This window comes from Scyliorhinus torazame, chromosome 3, assembly GCF_047496885.1.
Source record: "Scyliorhinus torazame isolate Kashiwa2021f chromosome 3, sScyTor2.1, whole genome shotgun sequence".
In the NCBI taxonomy this organism is placed as follows: domain Eukaryota; kingdom Metazoa; phylum Chordata; class Chondrichthyes; order Carcharhiniformes; family Scyliorhinidae; genus Scyliorhinus; species Scyliorhinus torazame.
Window position 1 is genome coordinate 205,430,198 of NC_092709.1, and position 20,685 is coordinate 205,450,882.

The following is a 20,685-nucleotide window of genomic DNA, read 5'->3' on the forward strand; positions in this document are numbered from 1 at the left end:
GGGTTGATGTGCTGTTCATGGTTGCAGGTATCGGTCTGGGCCGACTTCCCCAGAGCCAAATACACTGTTCTGCCTGCAGCTGATTCTTCTAAAAAGACAGCAGAGAATTCATAAGGTGCATCCATCAACTGGAAAGATGCATCACTCTCTAGGACGTCAACCTCCAAGAGATCAATGTGTTGTAGTAAGGGATTCTTCTTTATCACTCTTCAAGAAGAGCTAATTCAGGTTCAACAGTTCTTCATGGGAATGATCACCATCCCCTGCAGTGCTTTCTGTATTTTTCCCCTTACTTTGTGATGAACTGAGAGATTTGTAACTTCCAACTCTGTCCTGGGCCTAGTGGATGGTGTCTCTGTGAACAAAGAGTGCTGAGTGCATAGACTTACACAACTTCTGAAGAATGAATTTCTACTGCTTCTAAAAGGTTGGAAATTGTTGCATGAAAGACAGTGAGTCATTCAAATGATGAGCATCATCTGATTTGTCTAGGATTCCTTGAAGTAGGCCTACATTGCCACTCAATAAGGGTGATGTCTGTGTGGAGATTGCCCTTTCTCCCCGTGTCTGCGTGTGTTTCCTCCGGGTGCTCTGGTTTCCTCCCACAATCCAAAGATGTGCAGGTTAGGTGGATTGGGCATGCTAAATTGCCCGTTAGTGTCCAAAGGTTAGGTGGGGTTATGGGGTTATGGGGACAGGGTGTAGGAATGGGCCTAGATAGAGTGCTCTTTCGAAGGGTTGGTGCAGACTTGTTTGGCCGAGTGCCTCCTTCTGCACTGTAGGTATTCTGTGATGTATGCTGATTATGAAGTACATGAAGAGGAACACCAACTAAAAGGAGCAATAATCCAGCCTTTGATTGGAAGATCTATGCCGCCTGGATCTTGTAACTTGATGTCTCATAGAGGAAGGATCATTGGCTGAAGCCAGTTGAAGTTTTCTACTAATATATAACAGCCATACCAGGTTCACCTTTAAATGTAGTATCAAGCCTAGAACTTGTACTGCAACTGTCCAATAGTCTGGATCAAGACTATTTACTTCCCTAAGGAACTCTGTGATGTTGTCTTTTTCTTGACTTTCCATTTCTTGGAAGGAATATGTTCATAAATACTTGTTGATCTGTGACTTTGATTAAAATTGCTGGATTTGCAGAAACACTTGAAATGTCCACTTTTGCAACATTTGAAGCAATCCTTGACTCCTGCTGTGAAACCTTTGCATCCATGCTCGGTCTTGGCATCACAATGCAAGCATCTCAAAATGGCTGCCGGCAAGGATTTTCCTGCCCTTTCAGTTGGTTTGGCGAGCTTTGGTGTGGGTGGGACTGCTGCCCGTGGTGCCCTGGAGTCACCATGAATTACAGCTTGATTAATTGTTTGAAGCTCAACCTGCTCACAAATTGGACCTCATGATCCGATGTAAGATCGGAGAATTTTTCATTCCGGACACCAACGACATTGTGATCATGGATTAGCTCATCCTCAATGCCTCATATCTGCACGAACTAGCTATAAGTCGATTGAGAATAATTCAATTGGTTCCCAAGTTTGTTGTGAGCACTGGTTAAAACGTGCTCATTCAATTACCAATTTTTTCTTTGGGTTAAAATAGGCTTTATGGTGATAAGGCTTTAAGAATGGAATCAAAGTCCATGGCAGACTCCTGAACACCCAGCTTTAGGAGGACAGTGTCTGCTATTGGACCTACTGCATAAAGAAATAAATTAACTTGAAGCTATGACTCTTTTTCATGGTGTCCTGACTCTGCTCAGTACTGTAGAAAGTGCCATTTCCTAACTCCCACTGCTGACTTCTCTGTGGGCCTTCAAGGCAGTAAAATGGACAGGGAAAGGGCAGGGACTGCTCACTGCATATGGTCATCATTACGTCCCGTCCCCCCCCCCCTTGTGCCTTCTTCTTGCACTGAAATTTCTTGAGCTGCTTCAAAGGTTTTTTCACTCTGTGATTCCCTCAATTCCTTCGATAACAATATGTTTTTTTACATTGATATCTCCATCTGAGATCAAACTGAGATTGGTCTTTCTATCTTGGACATGGGACTTGGTTCTTAGACAGACTATAGACATACACTGGTATCTGCTTAAACAGTTGCTTCTTAGATCTATATCAGGTTACAAAGTAGGCATGTAACTCCCGAGGCATGACTCCAAATTCTCTCTCAAGTTTGACTGACTGACTGGTAGCAGTGGTACATTGTCATTTACATCATATAGCAGCACAGCCCATCTGTTAACCCTTTATATTACATTCCTGACTGTACTTCCCTTCCCTATTGAATGCACTAATCTCATGCTTGTATTGTCAGAAACTGAGATGCTTTTCCCGAGCTAAACAAAAACACAAGGACTTCATATGTTATACCTGCACTCTAGGATACTTCCATTCAAAGGTTAATCCTACATTGAGCTCAGTTTTGGCACTGCAGTTAAGCATCAAACGTTCCCCCACTGCTAACTCCACTTGCGGCCGAGGGTTCAATGTAAGCTCCTCAATCTTGGTTCCTGCAGGGAGAATGCATTGCACAATTATTCCTTATATGATGGCACAATGATAATAGAAATAAGCTTTGAGTCATGAAACATCTGTTGAGAGATGAAGATAATGCAAACTATAGAGGTATTTGCTTTGTGCAATATAAAAAGCATATTTACAATTTCTCTACGCTAGACATGGGAGGGAAATCTTCCTGTATTAGCAAATACCATCTAGATCCATGACCATGTCAGAGTATTGAATATACATCTACAATTGTGTTGACAGTCTACCCTTGCCAATCAGGTGACCAACTGTGGCATAAAGAAACGTTAGGAAATAAGAGAGACTCTTGGTTGTAGCCTCAATCAATTACAACATCAATCCCACACCAAAAGATCTTGGGAAGGTATAACTTCATGAAAGAATTTGATGTGTAAAAGCAACCAAATTATTTACTGGAGGAGAGCTAGGTTTCCTGTTGATAAAACCGGAGACACAGTAGTATAAACGATCTCTCAACCTGAACCTCTATCCCAGCAGGCAATAAGTACGAAATAGCATCCTAATGTCTGTAGCAGAGCCTAGGGTTATCAGCCAGTAGAGCAGCCCCACTGTGAAGTAGCATAAACTGGCCAGTTCTGATTATCTGTTATCTCAGTTTACAGATTGCATTGTAGTATTTTTAAAGTAGGATACATATGGGCCACGGTACAGATGTTTTGGGTTATAGGCTGATAAACATCCATATTATTTTCATCAAGGAACTATTTCGACATTGCATTAGAACGTCTTCCCCAGTCTGAACTGTGCTCCCACTGTTTTGCTGTAATTATATCCACTTCAGCAGAAATAGTAGAAAGAAACTATAATGAGTTTCATGTCATCACCGCACCATTTGTACTTCAAAACAGGGTGGTTGCAGGATCATAAGAATGTGGCTGGTTGAAGATCAGCTCTGGCCTGCTCCCATTTTCAGATAGATCTGACGCAGAAAGTTAAAAGTTTCCTCCAGGAACATGCAGGGTCAGTTGATTTAGATCTGAGCGCCAAAGGCACTATCTCGGCCTGACAGATTATCACCACCCATTCCTGGCCCCATCCACCAAATATCGATGGTAGAAATTGTGAGCCAGCTATTTTGTGTGCACAGTGAAGGAATTTGAAGCTTCATTCAGGACAGTCTGAATGCTGGCTTGACATATTTTTAAAATACCAGTTGTTTGTTCATTTTGAGGCTGAAAGGTTTCCACACTGTCATAACTGTTGAAAGTTTGTCTCTGCTTCTCAAAAATGGTTTGTCCAAATCATTCCCAGCACTTCCAACTCTTCTTTATGGTGCTGCTGCAGGAATTTGAAATTCAGCGGCCCCTGCTGAATATCCCACTGTCAAATCGGTGAACTACCTATGAGGAAGGCATGCTGCACTGGCAACTTACCAAAATAAACTGCACAAGGGCTGGCCAAATATAGGCTTGGGTCTGGTGACAAAAACTTTGTGATGGCAAACACATGTCTCATCCGCCCTCCAAGCATTTTTCAAAATGTAACAGTTGTTCTGCAGTGGAAGTTAAATATGAAATAGAAAAAATAGCTTCTTCAGCATAAATGTACAAAATGCACCTTACCTAAAACTACCACCACATACATGTTGGAACTATATATTCTTCCATTTATTGTTGTCTCACATGCGACCATTGCGACATCTCTGATCTTGTGACTCAAAATGGTGAATCCTTTTTGATTGTCCCAGAAAGTTGTCATTCCATCAGGAACAATATATTTTTCTGGAAATTTCTGTTCAAAAATTTAAACGGGGATTATTTTGTGGACTAAAATTGTAATATTAAAATATAATTGCTGACTATTGTTAAGATTGCATACAATGAGTATTTAATGTTATAAAATATGTCAGCATTACAGAGGTATAACAGCATAGAAGGAGGCCATTCCCCCATTGAGTCCAAGCTGGCTCTCTTTCGAACAATTCAGTCACTCTCATTGACCCATTCTGACCCTGGACCCCTGCAAGTTTACTTAGCTCAAGTGACCTCCAATTTTCTTCTAAAATCATTGTCTTCACTTCCATCAGTCTCATAGGTAGTGAGCTTCCGGTCATTAACACATGCTTGTGAACAAGTTCTTCCTCATATTACCCCTGCATCTCTTGCCTAAAACCCTAAACCTTTGTCCCCTTGTATTTGTAATATCAATTAAGGGAACAGCTTTGCTTTGGCTACATTATCTAAATCTGTACACCTCCACCAAATCTCCCTTCAATCTCTTTGACTCCAAGTTGAACAACCCATCCTTTTCCAACCTAACCTTGGAGCTAAAATTCTTCATCCGTGAAAGCATTCTGGCAAATCTCCACTGTATCCTCCCAAGGACCCTACCATCCATCCTAAAATGTGGTGACCAGTACTGTACACAATACTGTAGTTGTGACTAACCAGAGTATTGTAAAGGTTCATCGTAATGTACCTGCTACTGTATTCAAAACCACAATTTATGAAGCCCAAAATCCCATTTACGAATCACTTTCCAAGATTTATGCACATGAACCGCCACATCCCTCAGTCCCTGCAGGCTCTTTAAAACTGTGCCAGTAAGTGTATATTTCCTCTCTCACATCTACCATTTGTCCATCCATTTGTTAGTCTGTCTATGTCCTGTTACAGTCAATTGGTATTATCTCCACAGTTTGCCACACCTCCAAGTTTGGTATCATCAAATTTTGAAATTTTACTCCGTATTCCAATGTCTAAGTAATTTATATGTATCAAAAAATGTGTTCCGAGCACTGGTCCTGAGGGAACACTACTTTTCATCATTCTTCAGTCTGAATAAGAACCATTGACCATGACTCGTTGTTTCTGTCCTGAAGCCAAATATTTTCGTCCAAGTTGGCACTGTCATATTCACTGAGCCTCAGTTTTGTTAATCAGCATTTTATATGATACTTTGTCAAATGCTTTCTTAAAATCCATGTAGAAAACTTGCATTTCATTCATCAACCTTCACTGTTACTTCATAAAAAAATTCAAATAGATAAATCAAACATGATTTGCCCTTTACAAATCACGCTGTATCTCCTTAGTTAACTCATACCTTTCCAAGCGCTTGTTAAATCTTTCCTTGATTATTGTTTCCAAAACCTTACCCACCACTAACATTAAACTGACCAGTCTATAGTTACTAGAAATTTCGTTTCACACTTTCTTCTACAAGATGGCTATTTTTAAATCTTCTGGCACCTTGCTTGTATCAAGGGGAGTTTGCAAGATTATGACAAGCCTTTCTGTTATCTCCATCATACTTCCCTTAGCAACTTGGGAAGCAAGTCTCCAAGCCCTTTACCTTAACCCTTAACATTATCTCAAGCAATATTTGGCGAGTTGAAGTCCTCAATATCATAATTTTTACACATATATCTATGATTTCTCTGCATATTTGCTCCTCTATCTCACGATATTTGGACGCCTATAGGGCAACCCCAGTTGTGTGATCATACCGTTCATACACCTTAAATCTAACTAAATGGATTCTGCCTTTGCCCCCTCAATGATATCCTCCCTTTCCAAAAGTTCAGTTTCTTCCCTAATCAGCATTGCCACACCACTTTCTTGTTTCCCTTCCGAATCTCTTTCAAATACTTTGTATCCTTGAATATTAGACACTCTTTCCTCACCATTTTTCAACCACATTTCCATTATTACCACTACTTCATATTCCTACACAGTTATTTGTTCTTGCACCTCACTAATCCTATTCCACACACCTTTGAGCCAGCTTTTCACTCTCAAGGCAGGTAGTCAGGATATTCCCAGGCTCACTGCACTGACCTTGTGAGAGATTGCCCTACTAGACCCAATTTTTGCTGCAGGGTAAGGTGTAATGCAGTGCAGGATGGAATTAGACCTGCCATCTTCGGACACAGATTAGCGATGGCCTCAAGAACACCCAAGTGGTGAGATGGGCTGTTTAAACGTGTCTCCTCCCCCCCCCCTCAGTTCTCTGGCCACATATTCCCAGTCGGTTCCTTAAATTTTAGGCCCTCTAACCCTCACACCTCATCACCCCTCCCCTCACATATTCTGCATGCCACCTCATGCCAACCCATGCCCCCATCCACCACACTTAGCTGTTACAGCCTCCAAGCTAATTCACCCAGTATCCACCAATGGGAAGACCTTAGGGGCCATGTTGAGATGAAATAAGGTAAAGCTCTAAATATTTATTACAGCCTTTACTGTAGTAAAATAAATCCCTTTCATGAAAGCCCATTCAAAATGTTTAAACCAATTACTGAATTCTTTATAAAGACAAACAGACTAGTATTCATAACCCCACATCAAAGACAACTAATCTCTTTGTAATTTCCTTAAGCTATCAATAAAATTATGAGCGAGGATACCCCTGCTGAGACAGTTATAATCTATGGAAAGCAGTCAAGCATTAATAAGGATAGCCCTCATTAGCATGGACATTAACAAATGGCTATTGTAGCTGCTGGAACAGATTTATTAATTTTTAAGGGTTGTGGATTGAAATACTTTACAGCTTGACAGTTCCTACAGATTTTATTTACCCTTCATAAGCAGTTACATCTACTCTAAAGATTTGTGAGCTCCCATACTACAAGTTAAGGCTCTTGCTACAGCAAAGGTGGGCCTGTTTGAACTCAACGCTGAGTTAAAATGGACCTGCTGAATTCAGATTTCCCTCATATGTGAGTTGCACCTTGCTCCCTTTCCCCTAAAGGTAAAAATGCGATATATTGGAAATTGTGGCAGGGTTTCCGAATCCAGTTCCCTCTCATCATTTTTAAAGAGCTAAGTAGGTCTCCAGGACTCCACAAAAATCCAGTCTTTGTGCATTTACATGCACACATTCTAAACCTGTTGTTGTATTCCTTGTAGTTCTCCTTAGTCTGCTCCTACCTAATGTGGTACAACTTCTTTCTCTACAACTATCCAACACCCTCATTGTTTTATGCACCTTATGCTTCTTTTCTCCTTTTATATGCTGGAGCCCATCTCCCTGACAATTTAATCCTTTCAACCACACTAGTGAACCTCCTCCCTGTTTTGAAGTACAAATGGTGCGGTGCTTTCATGTGCATGGCAGTGGGAGTAATCTTCAAATTACTACTTTTGAAGATCTCCTTTTTAATTTCCTCCTTAGCTCCTGAAAGTATAACCATTGGACTGCAATACCTGCCCTCTCCATGTCATGGTTTTGTAGTATAATACTTTACAGTATCCTGAAATGTTTGATTTAACCGATGATTACTTTAATTTCCATTTCAGAGAGGCCTCCAGTATTCTAAAATTATGCAGGTTAAAAAAACGTATCCTGAACACGATCACACTGTTAACACCATTACATTAGATATATATGTGCATTTATATCTTGAACAGCATGGCTGTTAAAAGGTAAACTGTATTGTAAATACACAAAAGGATGATGTTTGAAGATTCATGGAGATTACTTGGACCATTAAAAATGATGGGTGGGACCCGGATTTGGAAGTTCCACCACTATTTCCAATCAATCCCATTTCATTGTTAAGGGAAGGGGAGTGAGGTGTATGAGGAATACTTAAATTCAGAAGGTCCATTTTATCTCAATGCAGGGTTCAAACAGAATCTAATTTTGCTGTAGAAGGGCCTTAACTTGCAGTGCGGCAACCAAAAAGTATATCCAGTTATATGATGCAACATAAGCAATTATATTTACCGTATGTAGAGTCACATTAAGATCAGGCATGGAAACCTTGCATGGAATGACCGGTGTCTTGGCTTCCATTATAATCAGTGCTTCTGGGTTCCCAGGGTGGAGATTCACAAAAGGAATTTGGTAGTCTAAAATGCAAATAACATACCTGGTTAGCTACGAAGGTGGAGTAATTTGGTATTACAGGCAGATGCTTCCAAAGCATTTTTTAGGTAATCAACAGGTGCTGATGACTTCAATCAAATCCTTAGAAGAATATAATTGCAAAGTCCTTTAAGAAATTTGAAACAATGGCCAGGATTTTCGAGCCTTTCCTGCCAGCAGGATCTTCTGAACATGCTGAAGATGACACCCTCATGTGGGTTCTCCGACAGCGCAACGGGCGACTAACGCAAATGGCCTTTAGCTATGGTGGGACGAGAAGATCCTGCCAGCAGCCAATGACGAGCTGCCTCCATCACTGGAAAACTAGCCATGAGGGGGCCGAGAAATCTAGGTCAATGCCTATAGTTCCTGGTTGGGCTTAAGAGTAGAGGTCCATCTGTCTTGATGAAACCAAGACTAAATGGTAACGCGCAATGTGTATGCTTCTTTGATTGGTGTACTTGTAGACAACTGGATTCCCATCCTTAAGATTTAGATTGCATGCCAGCCTTCATAGGTTTACCAGCTTAAGGAGCAATTTTGTCATTTTCCAGACTGTTATCTCAAGAGTTTTTCAACATATTGGTTCAGCTCATCTTGGAAAGGAAAAATCAGTAATTCTGGCCTTGCAAAGTGTGCATGGGTTGAATGAAAGGGAGTAGTACTGGTCACTTTGGATGAAAGATCCAGCACTCAGAAAATCCCTATTTTCTCCTTCAAAGATTTTGCATAACTTCAGGAGTATTGAAAAAGAAAATAGGTTTAAACACCCACAAATGTGCAGGTATAGCATACCATGCAGAGTCAATGGGAGCCCACTTATTTTGTATTGAGCCAAGGAACACACACAGTCATTACAACAATATTTGCCCCATTCAGCCAGAAAATCTGTCTCCTGTCCACCATGGTGTCAGGAAAACACAAACTTCTATGTTAAAGAGGCCTCTACCCTCCCATACAATGCCTAATAACCCAGAGGGGACCCTTCTGATATCGCTCACCTTGGATGGTGTGGGAAATGATTCGGTACCTTACAAGGCTTTTTGGAAAATCCCATAAATGGAGGTTGCTAAGCAACCAGGTTGATGCTGTTTTATAATGGGATCTGCCTGCCTCGCCAGGATTAAGGTGGGAGGCAGAAGAAATTCTTAGGGATCGGACATAAATCTTTTGATTTACATTTCCCTCTCGGTTGGAGTTTTATTAAAACAATTTCCACGTGAAGTAACCTTCAGATAATTGCAAGTTAATTGTGCCACATCTAAAATTCAGTGAGAACAATGAGGCAATTTGTCATTCACATTTGACAAATGTTTACCTGTCTCTTTCTAATTTCGATACACATTCAAAATAAACTTGAAATGTACAAAAAATGTCAATATTAGGGTAAAAAGTTCCCAAAGCTTTGTAAGGGACTGTCTGTATTACCAGTCAATTAATAAAGTTTGCTGCAAGATAGACATACAAGAAGTCTCTGAGGGAACCTTTTGAGCACCTATAGCCGCATTACCAATTGTGAATCAATCAATATATTTCATTGCAACTTCTCTAAACAGTGAGGCACCAAAGATTCTAAAGCTTGCCCACACTTAGAAATTGCTCAAAAATGCGATGTTAGCCAAACAACCTCTTCAGCATCTCACCAGCGATATTTAATGGAGCAATTGGGCATGTTCTAAAGTATAAGCTAAAAGAATGCCAACATATGCCAAAACCAATGTTTTTCATTACAGATGCTTTCCTTATTTACATGACACTGGTGGATTTGTTGCATGCTGCATCTTAAAATAAGCTCTCTTACAAAATATTTGAGTTGCATCAGCATAAGATCTGCTGGCCAAATAACTTTAAATAGAGCACAAGGCATCTTTCATATTACATTTATAAGGTATTCTTCAAAAAGTGTAATTTTGTTAAGCATTATAGTTCTAGGAATATTGCATTTTTAAAATTGTAAAACTCACTGTTTGAGGCTGATTCACAATTGACTACAGTATAATGGTATGACAGACATAAAATACAGGGTGTCAAGGACACTAATCAGGAAATTGGTCTGTTTTCTCATTATAGCTCTGTCTGATCGGTAAGACAGGAGGAAGTGCTGCAGGCAAACTGCAATTAACCACATTGCTTTGGAAGTCGGAGAACAGGAACCCTATGGAGGTTAACCCCAGCATGTGGTGGGCTTTATTGTGGGTACGCTACTCGAGTCGAAGCAAAGGTGATCATTTGTATTGCATCTGATAAGAATCTGTATCTGTTCCCACAAAATAGGCATTGCCCTGAGATCAAAGAGTAAAACAGAACAAATCCACATGCTGCAGGAAATACAAGTTTAAATTGAAATGTTACCTACTGGAGAAAATGTTACCAATTGAAAATGAACTCTGTTTGTATTTATTTCCATACGCTAGCTTTGAATTCATTTGCTATTACTGCTACTCGCACTTGTGCTATTTCTTATAATCAGTTAAAATAAATTGATAGTAATTTTTGCCTTCATTAGTTACCTTTTAAAATGATTTTGTTGGAATATTTAGATACTAAACATAGAAGAAGTGACTACTAGTCGAGATGGAAGTGGAAATGTTTGCTGCTTATAGGAACTGCCACAACAACTTTCTTTCCAGGGTCCCATCACGACTTTTTAAAAGAAATATTATCTTACCCTGAACAAAGACATAGATACTTGCAGCTTTTTGCACTGTAGAGTGCTTGTGGAAACACCGGTATGTTCCCGTATCATTTGCAGTGGTTCTTGTCAGAATAAGAGTTTTGCAAAAAGCGGTCCCGTTGGTGCAGTCACTCAATGATATCCTATGCTCCATGCTACTGTGATTTTTGGGCCATGACCATTCCAACGGCTCACTTCCGCTACAGCAAACATTCAGAAGCAACATGCTCTCAATTAGAAATGCAGAGCTGCATAAAGTTATTTTTTTTCGTTTTTTGCTTAACCACAATAACGATAACGTCTCATTTAACAAAATGGAAAGATGCAGTATTAAACTTACAACTTCATTTCCCCCCTATTCTGTTTCCAAAAAGGAATAAAGACCAGGATACAAATTACATGTTATTATAATTCATCGATTGTGGTTCTCCAGAAGGATTGCAATTATCATTTAAATTAGAAATAATTCGTAATTATGTAGAATATAATAGGTCACAGTGGTACACAGTGAGATTATTTCATCAATGTTTAAGTCTCATCATTAAAAAATTAAAGACGGTTGCAACATAATTTGTTGCAATTTAACTACTGGTTAAAATGAAAATTGCAAAGAAAAACAGCTCGAGAACATGACGTGCTAAAAGACTGTTTTGCCTTCATGGAGTAATGCTACAACCAATGGATCTCCCTGGTAAAGAGCCTTCGGAATGAATTCTGCTCCTGATATCTCTTTGTTTTAGATATATCAACATATAGTGGGATATTCGGCTTAGTGAAATGAATTAGAAGCAGGCAGAATGAAGGGGAAAGCTAGGGAAAAAATTTGCCAAATCAACTGATATTTTGAAACATTTTAATCAATCCAATGATAGTAATGATTTTATGCAGGAAATGAAAACATTTCAACAGTTTCTAAAAAAAAATGTGTCAGATTCAATGCCAAAATTAAACATACATTTTGAGATATTTTGTAAATTTGTTAGTGAGAGTTCACAGGAGAAATGAAATGAACTCACAAAGTGTTGTCCACACGCCACCCTTGTTAACAGAGATGCAACATGAACTGTAAATGATAATATCATATTTTTCTATTTGACTGCTTCAAAAGATGATTAGAGGTGATTGTAAACTTTCAATAGCAAACTTTATAAGCTTGCTCTTTCTTTAAAAGGTATAGCTAATCAGTATATTTTAATGTAGAAAAACTTTAAATGGTGGATAGCTGTCTGTCTGATGCTCACACTGCGACTTATGAACAGTGCAGTAACACAAGTGCTAACTTCTTTACCTTGAATTATCTTCATTTATACAAGGCTAATAGAATCTTACAACTACATTAACTGTATGTTCACTGATGTTGCCTGTAGCAATTCTGGGTTATAGATGCTATACATAATGATAATTAGATAGATAGATTGAATAGATAAATAGAATACATAGCTGGACAGATGGATTGAATAAATGCACAGCAACATGTACATAGTCACCACAATAGCTCAGTGGGCTAGACAGCTGGTTTGTAATGCAGAACAAGGCCAGCAACGCGGGTTCAATTCCCGTACCAGCTTACCCGAACAGGCGCCGGAATGTGGCGACTAGGGGCTTTTCACAGTAACTACAGGCTTGTGACAATAAAATATTATTATTATTTACATAAAGGCATATATACACACATATACAAATTAAGTGCAAGGTTATGGAATGTATAATGACTTTATTTGATACATATGTGACAATATGTCAGGTAAAATGCAGAACCTTCTCTTACCTGCAAGTAATTATTAAAGTTTCATTAGCATTAATTACATGTTCCTCATTTGGGATGCTAAGGTATGGGGATGAGCCGGAACCTGCAAATAAAAACATCTGATTAATTGTTATGAGAAATATTTGTAAAAAATGGAGTGAATACACTCATGCATGTTAGTTGACTTTTTATAGAAATGCTGAAGTGAGTTTGATGGTTGAAAAATCCAAATGCTCACACACGTTTTATGAGAGCAGATTTGTGGCAAAACAAGTTGTCCTTGTTTTGCAACACTTATTTGCCACCTCACTGTTTTTTATGAGTGTTATTGAATGGAAACCCGTACATGTATCAGCCATCAATCGACATCGCATTATGCATAGTACACGAGGGTGTAGTCAGGAAAGACTAGAAAATATGTAACTGCTGTTGTAGGAAGATAGGAAGGAAATTCTTCTTGGGACGGACCAAGCACTGTTTCCCCTGAGGAACTTTGCAAAACTATACTTTCAAATATGTATTTTCCTGTACTTGCAATATTTGAGGGCTCAGACGAAGATTGGAGGTTGTGATAGAACAATGAAGGTGCAAAAGTCGAGGTCCAATATTTACCTGAAAAGTAACTGATTACTTTGTTATTGTTTTAATAAATCACAGTACATTTTTTGCATTAAGTTATGATAAACTTTTCTATCTGAACATTCTTCAATAGTAAATAGTGTGCATTTATATTGCATACACTATGTTAGCCACAAATCTCATATTAATCTGCATGCACTTTAAAAAAATGTAAACATAGTTTTGGCTCTAGCTTCAATGAATAAAGCCTCTACCAAGAGTTAAGCATATATGTAATATCTCTGTTAAAACAAATGAAGCAAATTATTAATTTGATTAATGGAAAATATGGTGCCCTAATTACCAGCATACCAGAGGAGGGTTGATTGCATGATAGGGCTGCATGGTAGCATAGTGGTTAGCACTATGGCTTCACTGCACCAGGGTCCCAGGTTTGATTCCCGCTTGGGTCACTGTCTGTGCAGAGTCTGCACGTTCTCCCCCTGTCTGCGTGGGTTTCCTCCGGGTGCTCCGGTTTCCTCCCACAGTCCAAAGATGTGCAGTTAGGTAGATTGGACATGATAAATTGCCCTTAGGTTAGATGGGGTTGCTGGGTTACAGGGATAGGGTGGAGGTGTGGGCTTAAGTGGGGTGCTCTTCCAAGAGCCAGTGCAGACTCGATGGGCCAAATGGCCTCCTTCTGCACTCTAAATTCTATGATCAATGATCTATGATAAACTTAATTCAGGAGCCAGCATGGTGATACAGGAGCCATATTTATGTAATGCTAGTTTTGGCTGCAAAAGGAGTCTGGCCTGTTAAAAAATATATACTTTTTCAAACCATTTAACTCCTTGAATGATATATTGACAAAATGTTGCAGCTAGAGGATTCTTCATTCACACAGTCACAGTACTGTGGTGATGGGAGTGATGTGCTGCCTGCACATTTAATTCTAATAGCTGAGCTTACATGCCAATGTGAGGTCAGCTCCTTTAGATAATATTATGCTGCTGTTAAGACACAGCACATGAAGCACAGAGGTACATTAAATGTTGTCCAGAACTCTTTCAAACTAATCTTAAAACTGTACTGCTACTAAAAGATAGAAATGGCTTAATCAGGCCTATGATGATGAACAGAATGGGCCTTTCGAGGTCCAGTTGCACGAGGTGCTGAAGAGTAAGGGCAATACTTTCCAGAGCAGGGGAAATCTTCTCTGAAGTCTAGCATGAGAATAGGTGGATGGCGGTAGCACAAAGTGTAAATGTATCTCAATTGTGGCCAGATGCTCGCAACAGGTGAGGAATGAACATTGCCACTCTCTGAAATGTTGCCAAGATAAACATGTTTATGCTTTGCTTAATTCTACATTATTTGATTTGATTGATTTAATGTCATATGTAGCGAAGTAGAGTGAAAAGTATTTTTCTACGGCCAAGGGAACGTACACAGTACGTACATAGTAGACAATAAAAGAATAATCAACAGAGTACATTGACAAATGGTACATCGACAAACAGTGATTGGTTACAGTGCGGAACAAGGGGCCATACAAAGCAAATACATAAGCAAGAGCAGCATTGGAGCAGCAATGACTCTTAAAGGTTGTTATTGTACGTCTGGTGACACATCACTGAGCAATAGTCCATGGCACATTCCCCCACTTAGGCCAGGCATATTTTTTGCACTGCGCTAGCTACTGCTATTTCCGTGTAACCAATGAGGTATTGCCATTTGATGCAGCCAAGGAACAATCACTGAACACAAGATATATTAAACGATGCCTGCTAATGATTGAGGGGACTTCTTAATTTCTTCTCCTATTCCTTAGAATGTTGAGGTTGTGCAAGGGCCACCAAATTTCAATCGTTCACAACAGCAAGGTCAACCTAGAATACTTTCTTCCTCTGATCCTTTCTTTCCCCTTTTGGAACTAACAGAGGTTGAGAAATAGAATATCCAAGTCCTTAACTAGGCTGTGCTCAGTTATAGTCCTTTGGCTACCTGATGACAAACAAAATCCAACTTTTTAAAAAAATAGTGGCAAATTCCATGGATAAATAAGAAAATTGCTATGTCAAGATTTTGCAACTGCCTACTCAACAAATTTAAAGAATCAGAGCCAACATAGCTGAAGAGCCATTCACAAGGTATCTATTTCCTATGGGTTCTGAGATTCAGCAGTGCTGCTCAGGAACTATGGCATTGAGCAAGGCCCTTAAATATTTTCTAAAGTAGCAATAACTAGCAGTGTACCAGTATGCTGGCCCTCAGTGGGGCATTGCCTTACTCTTATGGTATATACAACATGCAGAGAAGGTCTATCTGCCTCAAAGGCTGATAGTATGGCTAAACTCCACTTCATGCATTTAGGAACAATAGCTACCTGGCATCACATTATTAGGTTCATTAGTAAAAATGTTGATTCTCAAAATTGTAATTAATACAGAGCATTTCAGTTTCATGTTTGACATTCTTTAGCTGTAGGTTAGACTTATGCTATCATTCCTATAGTGTAGATTTTGACAAATTACAATAGGACGTCCAACTTGGCATTTGAAATGAAATGAAAATCGCTTATTGTCACAAGTAGGCTTCAAATGAAGTTACTGTGAAAAGCCCCTAGTCGCCACATTCCGGCGCCTGTTCGGGGAGGCTGGTATGGGAATTGAACCGTGCTGCTGGCTTGCCTTGGTCTGCTTTCAAAGCCAGCGATTTAGCCCTGTGCTAAACAGCCCCTCCCAGGTTTTTCATGAAAATTTTGAATTTTAATGAAAAACTGAAAAATGACAAAGACCAGAAAGCTATTGAATATGTGTGGTGTGTGTTATATACATTGCTGCATTTGAACTCTTTGACATGTACTCTAATATACTTGAGCTAATTAGTTGCAAAGGCCTGCTGTGAGCATTGTGGAGGCAAAGGCCCCGGAATCATCTAAGGTTCGTGATTCTATGATTCGGTTTGTGGAGGAGTGTCATTTTTTAAAAAATGTATTCCTTTCTCACAATTACAAAGCCAATGTGCAGTGTGGAAGGGAAAAAACCCCAATCCATCTCCTTGCTTGCTCCAAAAACCAATTCAAATTCAAATTGAATCCAATTCATGGTCCCCACAAAAGAGACATACTAGATCCAAGCTGACAAGAACAGGCTTTAGAGCTGGTCACACACGATTTTAGCCAAAAAGCTGAGAATCATATTGTACTGTGTAGATGAATTAGGATGGGTCTATTGGCTTTCTCCCTCAATAAGTATCTTGTGATCTTGGGTGGTACAATAAACATTCCACTGGTCAACAAAATATTTTAAGAAAATGAAAAATGCATAATGTTGTTAATTTCGACTCTTAGCTGTCTCAAGGAAGACAAGCAAAGTGCAGTGACTGTCATTTGATTCACAGAAACAAAGCATTCAAAATAAAATATTTGAACAACGAGGTGAGCACTTTAACAATGCTGATGGGATATCCAGAGTACTTTATTTTGGAGTGCAGTATTTCTGAAATATTGGTTGTTAAAGAGAACACTGTCCCTTCAAATCACAGTGTGTTGTTCTGCAATCTCCATCATAATAGGATGAAGGGCAAATGGTCAAGCATTAGTTGATTGATTGAAACCTTACAAACTATGGGCACAGTTCCGATTTTCCGATGTTGTCCAACTTCAAGGACTGACAAAGGATGTGAAACATTGAAATGAATCGGGAAAACAGCAGATGATCTTACCGTTTGATGAATTTCAAAGTTATTTCTAAACATATTTTCCTTAAATTGTGTGATCAGTAAAATAATGAATGAAGTCTTGAATAATTGACCCATTACGAAGTGTTTTGGACATAGTGCAGTTCTTAAACCCGTATAAAATGCTTTCATATACTGCAATCTTTATAGAACTTACTTATGTCCAGCTAGCATCACCATTATGACAATTAAGCATTCTGGCGGTTTATTAAATGTGAATGTCCAATATATTGCAACAGAAGACATGTCTCTCTATCTCAGAGGAGTGCGGAAGAAACACACAGTTCTGGGTCCAAATCCGGAATTAAGTTCAGTTCAAAATGGGTACAGATTCACCTCATGCGAAAGACCATTGCCTGTTCTCGGGTACTTGCACTTATTGTGTAACAGATTTCCTCTGATCAGTAACAACTCCCACATCTCCTGCCCGTCTGTCAGGAGCTACTTCAGCGAAACAATCCTTGTTGACAGCAGACTTCAGCGATTCCCTTGCCGCCCCCCCCCCCCCCCCCCCCATTATTCACCAGCTCACCTTTAATCAGTTACTGGGGAACTGCGGTGATTAAAAACCTTGTAAAAGTGAAGAACAGCCCCGAGAGTTTCAAAGCCTCTCTGGCCCCTGGGTCTTTTCCAATTTCCTTTTCTATGAATTCGTGGGAAAACTGGCGGTTTTAATCAGATTATTTTGTTCGGGTTTCTGTTCCTCCGGAGGCCGAACTACATGAACCATTAATTAAATCGAGAGATGCCGAATCCACGCGATAAAATCGAAATGTATTAGTAAAGTTTTTTTTTAAATGGGAACTACTTTATACATATATAGAGAGAACGAGAGCAGATAGGTTTATTTTGAACAAAGTGTGTCTTTTTAGGGGATCACAAATAGTGGATTTGTTCCTGACTTGTGTTTAGGTGGGGATGGTGACTCGGACTCATTTGCACAGCTCCTGTATGCTTTCTTCTTCCTGTCTGATCCAGATTGGTTGTTTGGCTGGCCGTTTCTAAAGGTCCTGGAGTGAAGTGTGAGCACTAAATGTGACCTCAAATCCCCCCTCCTCAGATCCTGGAGCAGATTCTCAATGGGCAGCTGAGGTTTGCACCAACTTCCCAGGCTGCTGGGTACGAATAGACGGGCGTCGAGGCATCAGTTGTGCATTCCATACCTTCTGGGCGAACTGAAATCTCCATCACCCTTCCTGCCGCTCGGAGCATCTCTCACATCAGATACTCGCTATCTATTCCAGAGTTCAAGCTGGGCTACTGAGGGAAGCGGGGGTCGCACCCAGCCATTGGGCTGATTCCAGTTACAGCGCTGGTTCCTAGTTTTCCCCAAACTGATCTCGTTGAATCTCCATCACGCGCCTGTGGAACTCTCTTCCTCAGAGAGACTGCATCATTGAATTTACTCAAGGCCGAGTTAGACAGAGTTTTGATAGACGAGGTTATGGGGGGCGGGAGCAGACAGGAAAATGGAGCTGAGACCACAGCCAGATTAGCCATCGTCTTATTCAATGGTGTAGCAGGCTCGAGGGGCCGCATGGCCTCCTCCTGCTCCTAAGTCCGACGTGGGTTGATTACTATGCACTGGCTATAGATCCCCAGTCTCACAGAAGAATTGACATTTATTGTTTATCGCCAAAAACTACCGAATCCCTGCTCCACTTTCTCCAACCCTTCTGCCCGTCAGCAGGTTGCTGAGGAAGATTGTGCAGCCAGTGGCCCTGTATCCAACTGTATTTTAAGTTGAAGCTGATTACAAAATTGTGTTTTAAATCCTCAGCTTTTTGGAACTATCGTTAGAATTCCTCTAGATGGACTCTGTCTGCTTGCGACCTGTTAGGGCGAATGTTAGCTCAGTGGGGTTTGCAAAGTAGCTGATCGAACCCTCCGCATCTGGATCCAGCAGATGTTTCACACAACCAGTTCGTATAACCTCAACACTCCACATTTTATACTCGCCGATCAATCTGTACACCTTATACTCGGGGTTTAGTCTCAAACGAAATTAAACCGTGGGGTTAAGGGGTTAAACTCTGCAGCACGATAAAACTCGATTGAATAATGTGTTCACGAACGTGCAAAACTAACCCGGCTTCGTATTACCGTTTGCAGATGTGTGGGTTCCCTACAGCTGCAATTGTGCATTGAATTCATAGGTTTGAATTTGGTGCCATTAAATATTACACAACAACATTGCTATGTTAGCATGCAAATAGCCCTCACCCTTTGCAATAGAGAATCCCATCCGCAGCCACATCAACAGCACGAAAATTTTCCACATGTCACCAAGGGAAGCCCGGGGCTCCAGATTGTCCCGACCTCCAATGGATTATCCCAGTAGCCGCTGCTCCAAGAGGGCCTGTTTCCTCAGTAAGTGTTGGATGCGCTCCAGCCTCACAGTCTTATTCTCTTACTGTCGATCGGATCGCGGAACATATTAAAGTCACCTTTCATTCGTTGGAGAGGCAAAGGAATTCGGCAAAGGTATTCGGCAAAGGTCGGTCGCTAAAGCGATAATCCGGTAGCTACTGCTCTTGGAATCTCGGCAGACGCTGAAAGGGAAGATGTTGCACTTTGGGTTCAGTTGGATAAGTGTCAAGTGGACATGGCAACTTGCTGATTATATACAGGAGGAGGTTCCAAACCAGGCAAGTTGATCCACCCGTCACATGACCTGAGGGCGGAGTTCATCCTTAAAAAAGGGGGGAAAGGCTCCAAACAACCTCGAAAGGAAGGTTAGCACAAAGTTGACTGCGAAATAGTAAAAGGTGGATGTAAGATCACCCGTAAAAAAGTCTCGCATTAAAAACGCATGTTGAAATAAGTATAGACATAATTCGCACACAACGTTAAAATAAGGTTATATTTAAACCTAACTGCTCTAAAATGCGAATGCAAATCTTTCTTAATGCTGCAATTAGGGCGGCCCTTTAATGTCATTAAGAAATGAAAAGTTGTGTTGCTCCAGCCAAATATACAAATACCTAAAAATAAGCAAAATTAATTGTACACAATGCAAGGACCTTTTGTCTGGAGTTATTACTATCTCCAATTATTTGTCAGGAATCAGGCAACGAAAATTAAAAGAGAAATGATCTTGATATTACTGCCCAGCGATTTTGATTAATGGTTTAATTTGCACAAACACACACAGCTTCCTGAACGCTCCCAATGAAATGCGGCGCCAGGTCTCTTCCTATTAAGTTCAGCAATGAGCTCCAGTCAATCGCATGCCCCGTGCATTACCTGTGTCTCTTTCTTGAACAGTGTGTAATGATCCTGTGTGGAATCAATTTGAGCAGTCTCGATCCGGTTCCTAGGGCGAGGATGTGAAGCAACAGCACTTTTTGGAGTTTATTTTAACTTTGGGAAGGCAGAGAGGGACCTTCGCTCAGCGTTACATCTGATAATGAATCACTAATCCTGACATACAATGCGAGTGCCTTATCCACCAACAGAGACACCTTTCCCTGAATGAACACAAGGACCAGCAAGCAAATACAATAGACTACACGCATTTAATTCCAGTTCAGTACATCTGCCAAATCCAGGCAGCACTTTTCCGATGTGATGTCGACCATAAC

General features: G+C 40.2%; 1 protein-coding gene across 2 annotated transcripts in view; it reads right to left on the bottom strand.

Moving 5' to 3' along the window:
• kdr (kinase insert domain receptor (a type III receptor tyrosine kinase)) overlaps positions 1–20,366 on the bottom strand; it is a 98,733-nt gene extending 78,367 nt beyond the window's left edge. Inside the window, exons 1-6 of one of the 2 annotated variants that reach the window (XM_072496781.1) lie at positions 20,348–20,366; positions 12,821–12,902; positions 11,047–11,252; positions 8,238–8,362; positions 4,124–4,292; positions 2,385–2,524 (exon numbers count right to left, since the gene is read on the bottom strand). In XM_072496781.1, coding sequence (XP_072352882.1) covers positions 2,385–2,524; positions 4,124–4,292; positions 8,238–8,362; positions 11,047–11,206 — 594 coding nt within the window. In that variant the 5' untranslated portion in view covers positions 11,207–11,252; positions 12,821–12,902; positions 20,348–20,366. Of the gene's footprint in view, positions 1–2,384; positions 2,525–4,123; positions 4,293–8,237; positions 8,363–11,046; positions 11,253–12,820; positions 12,903–19,324; positions 19,689–20,347 lie in introns of those variants that run through there. The other variant, XM_072496780.1, reaches the window with a different exon arrangement.
• Between the last annotated feature and the right edge of the window lie 319 nt (positions 20,367–20,685).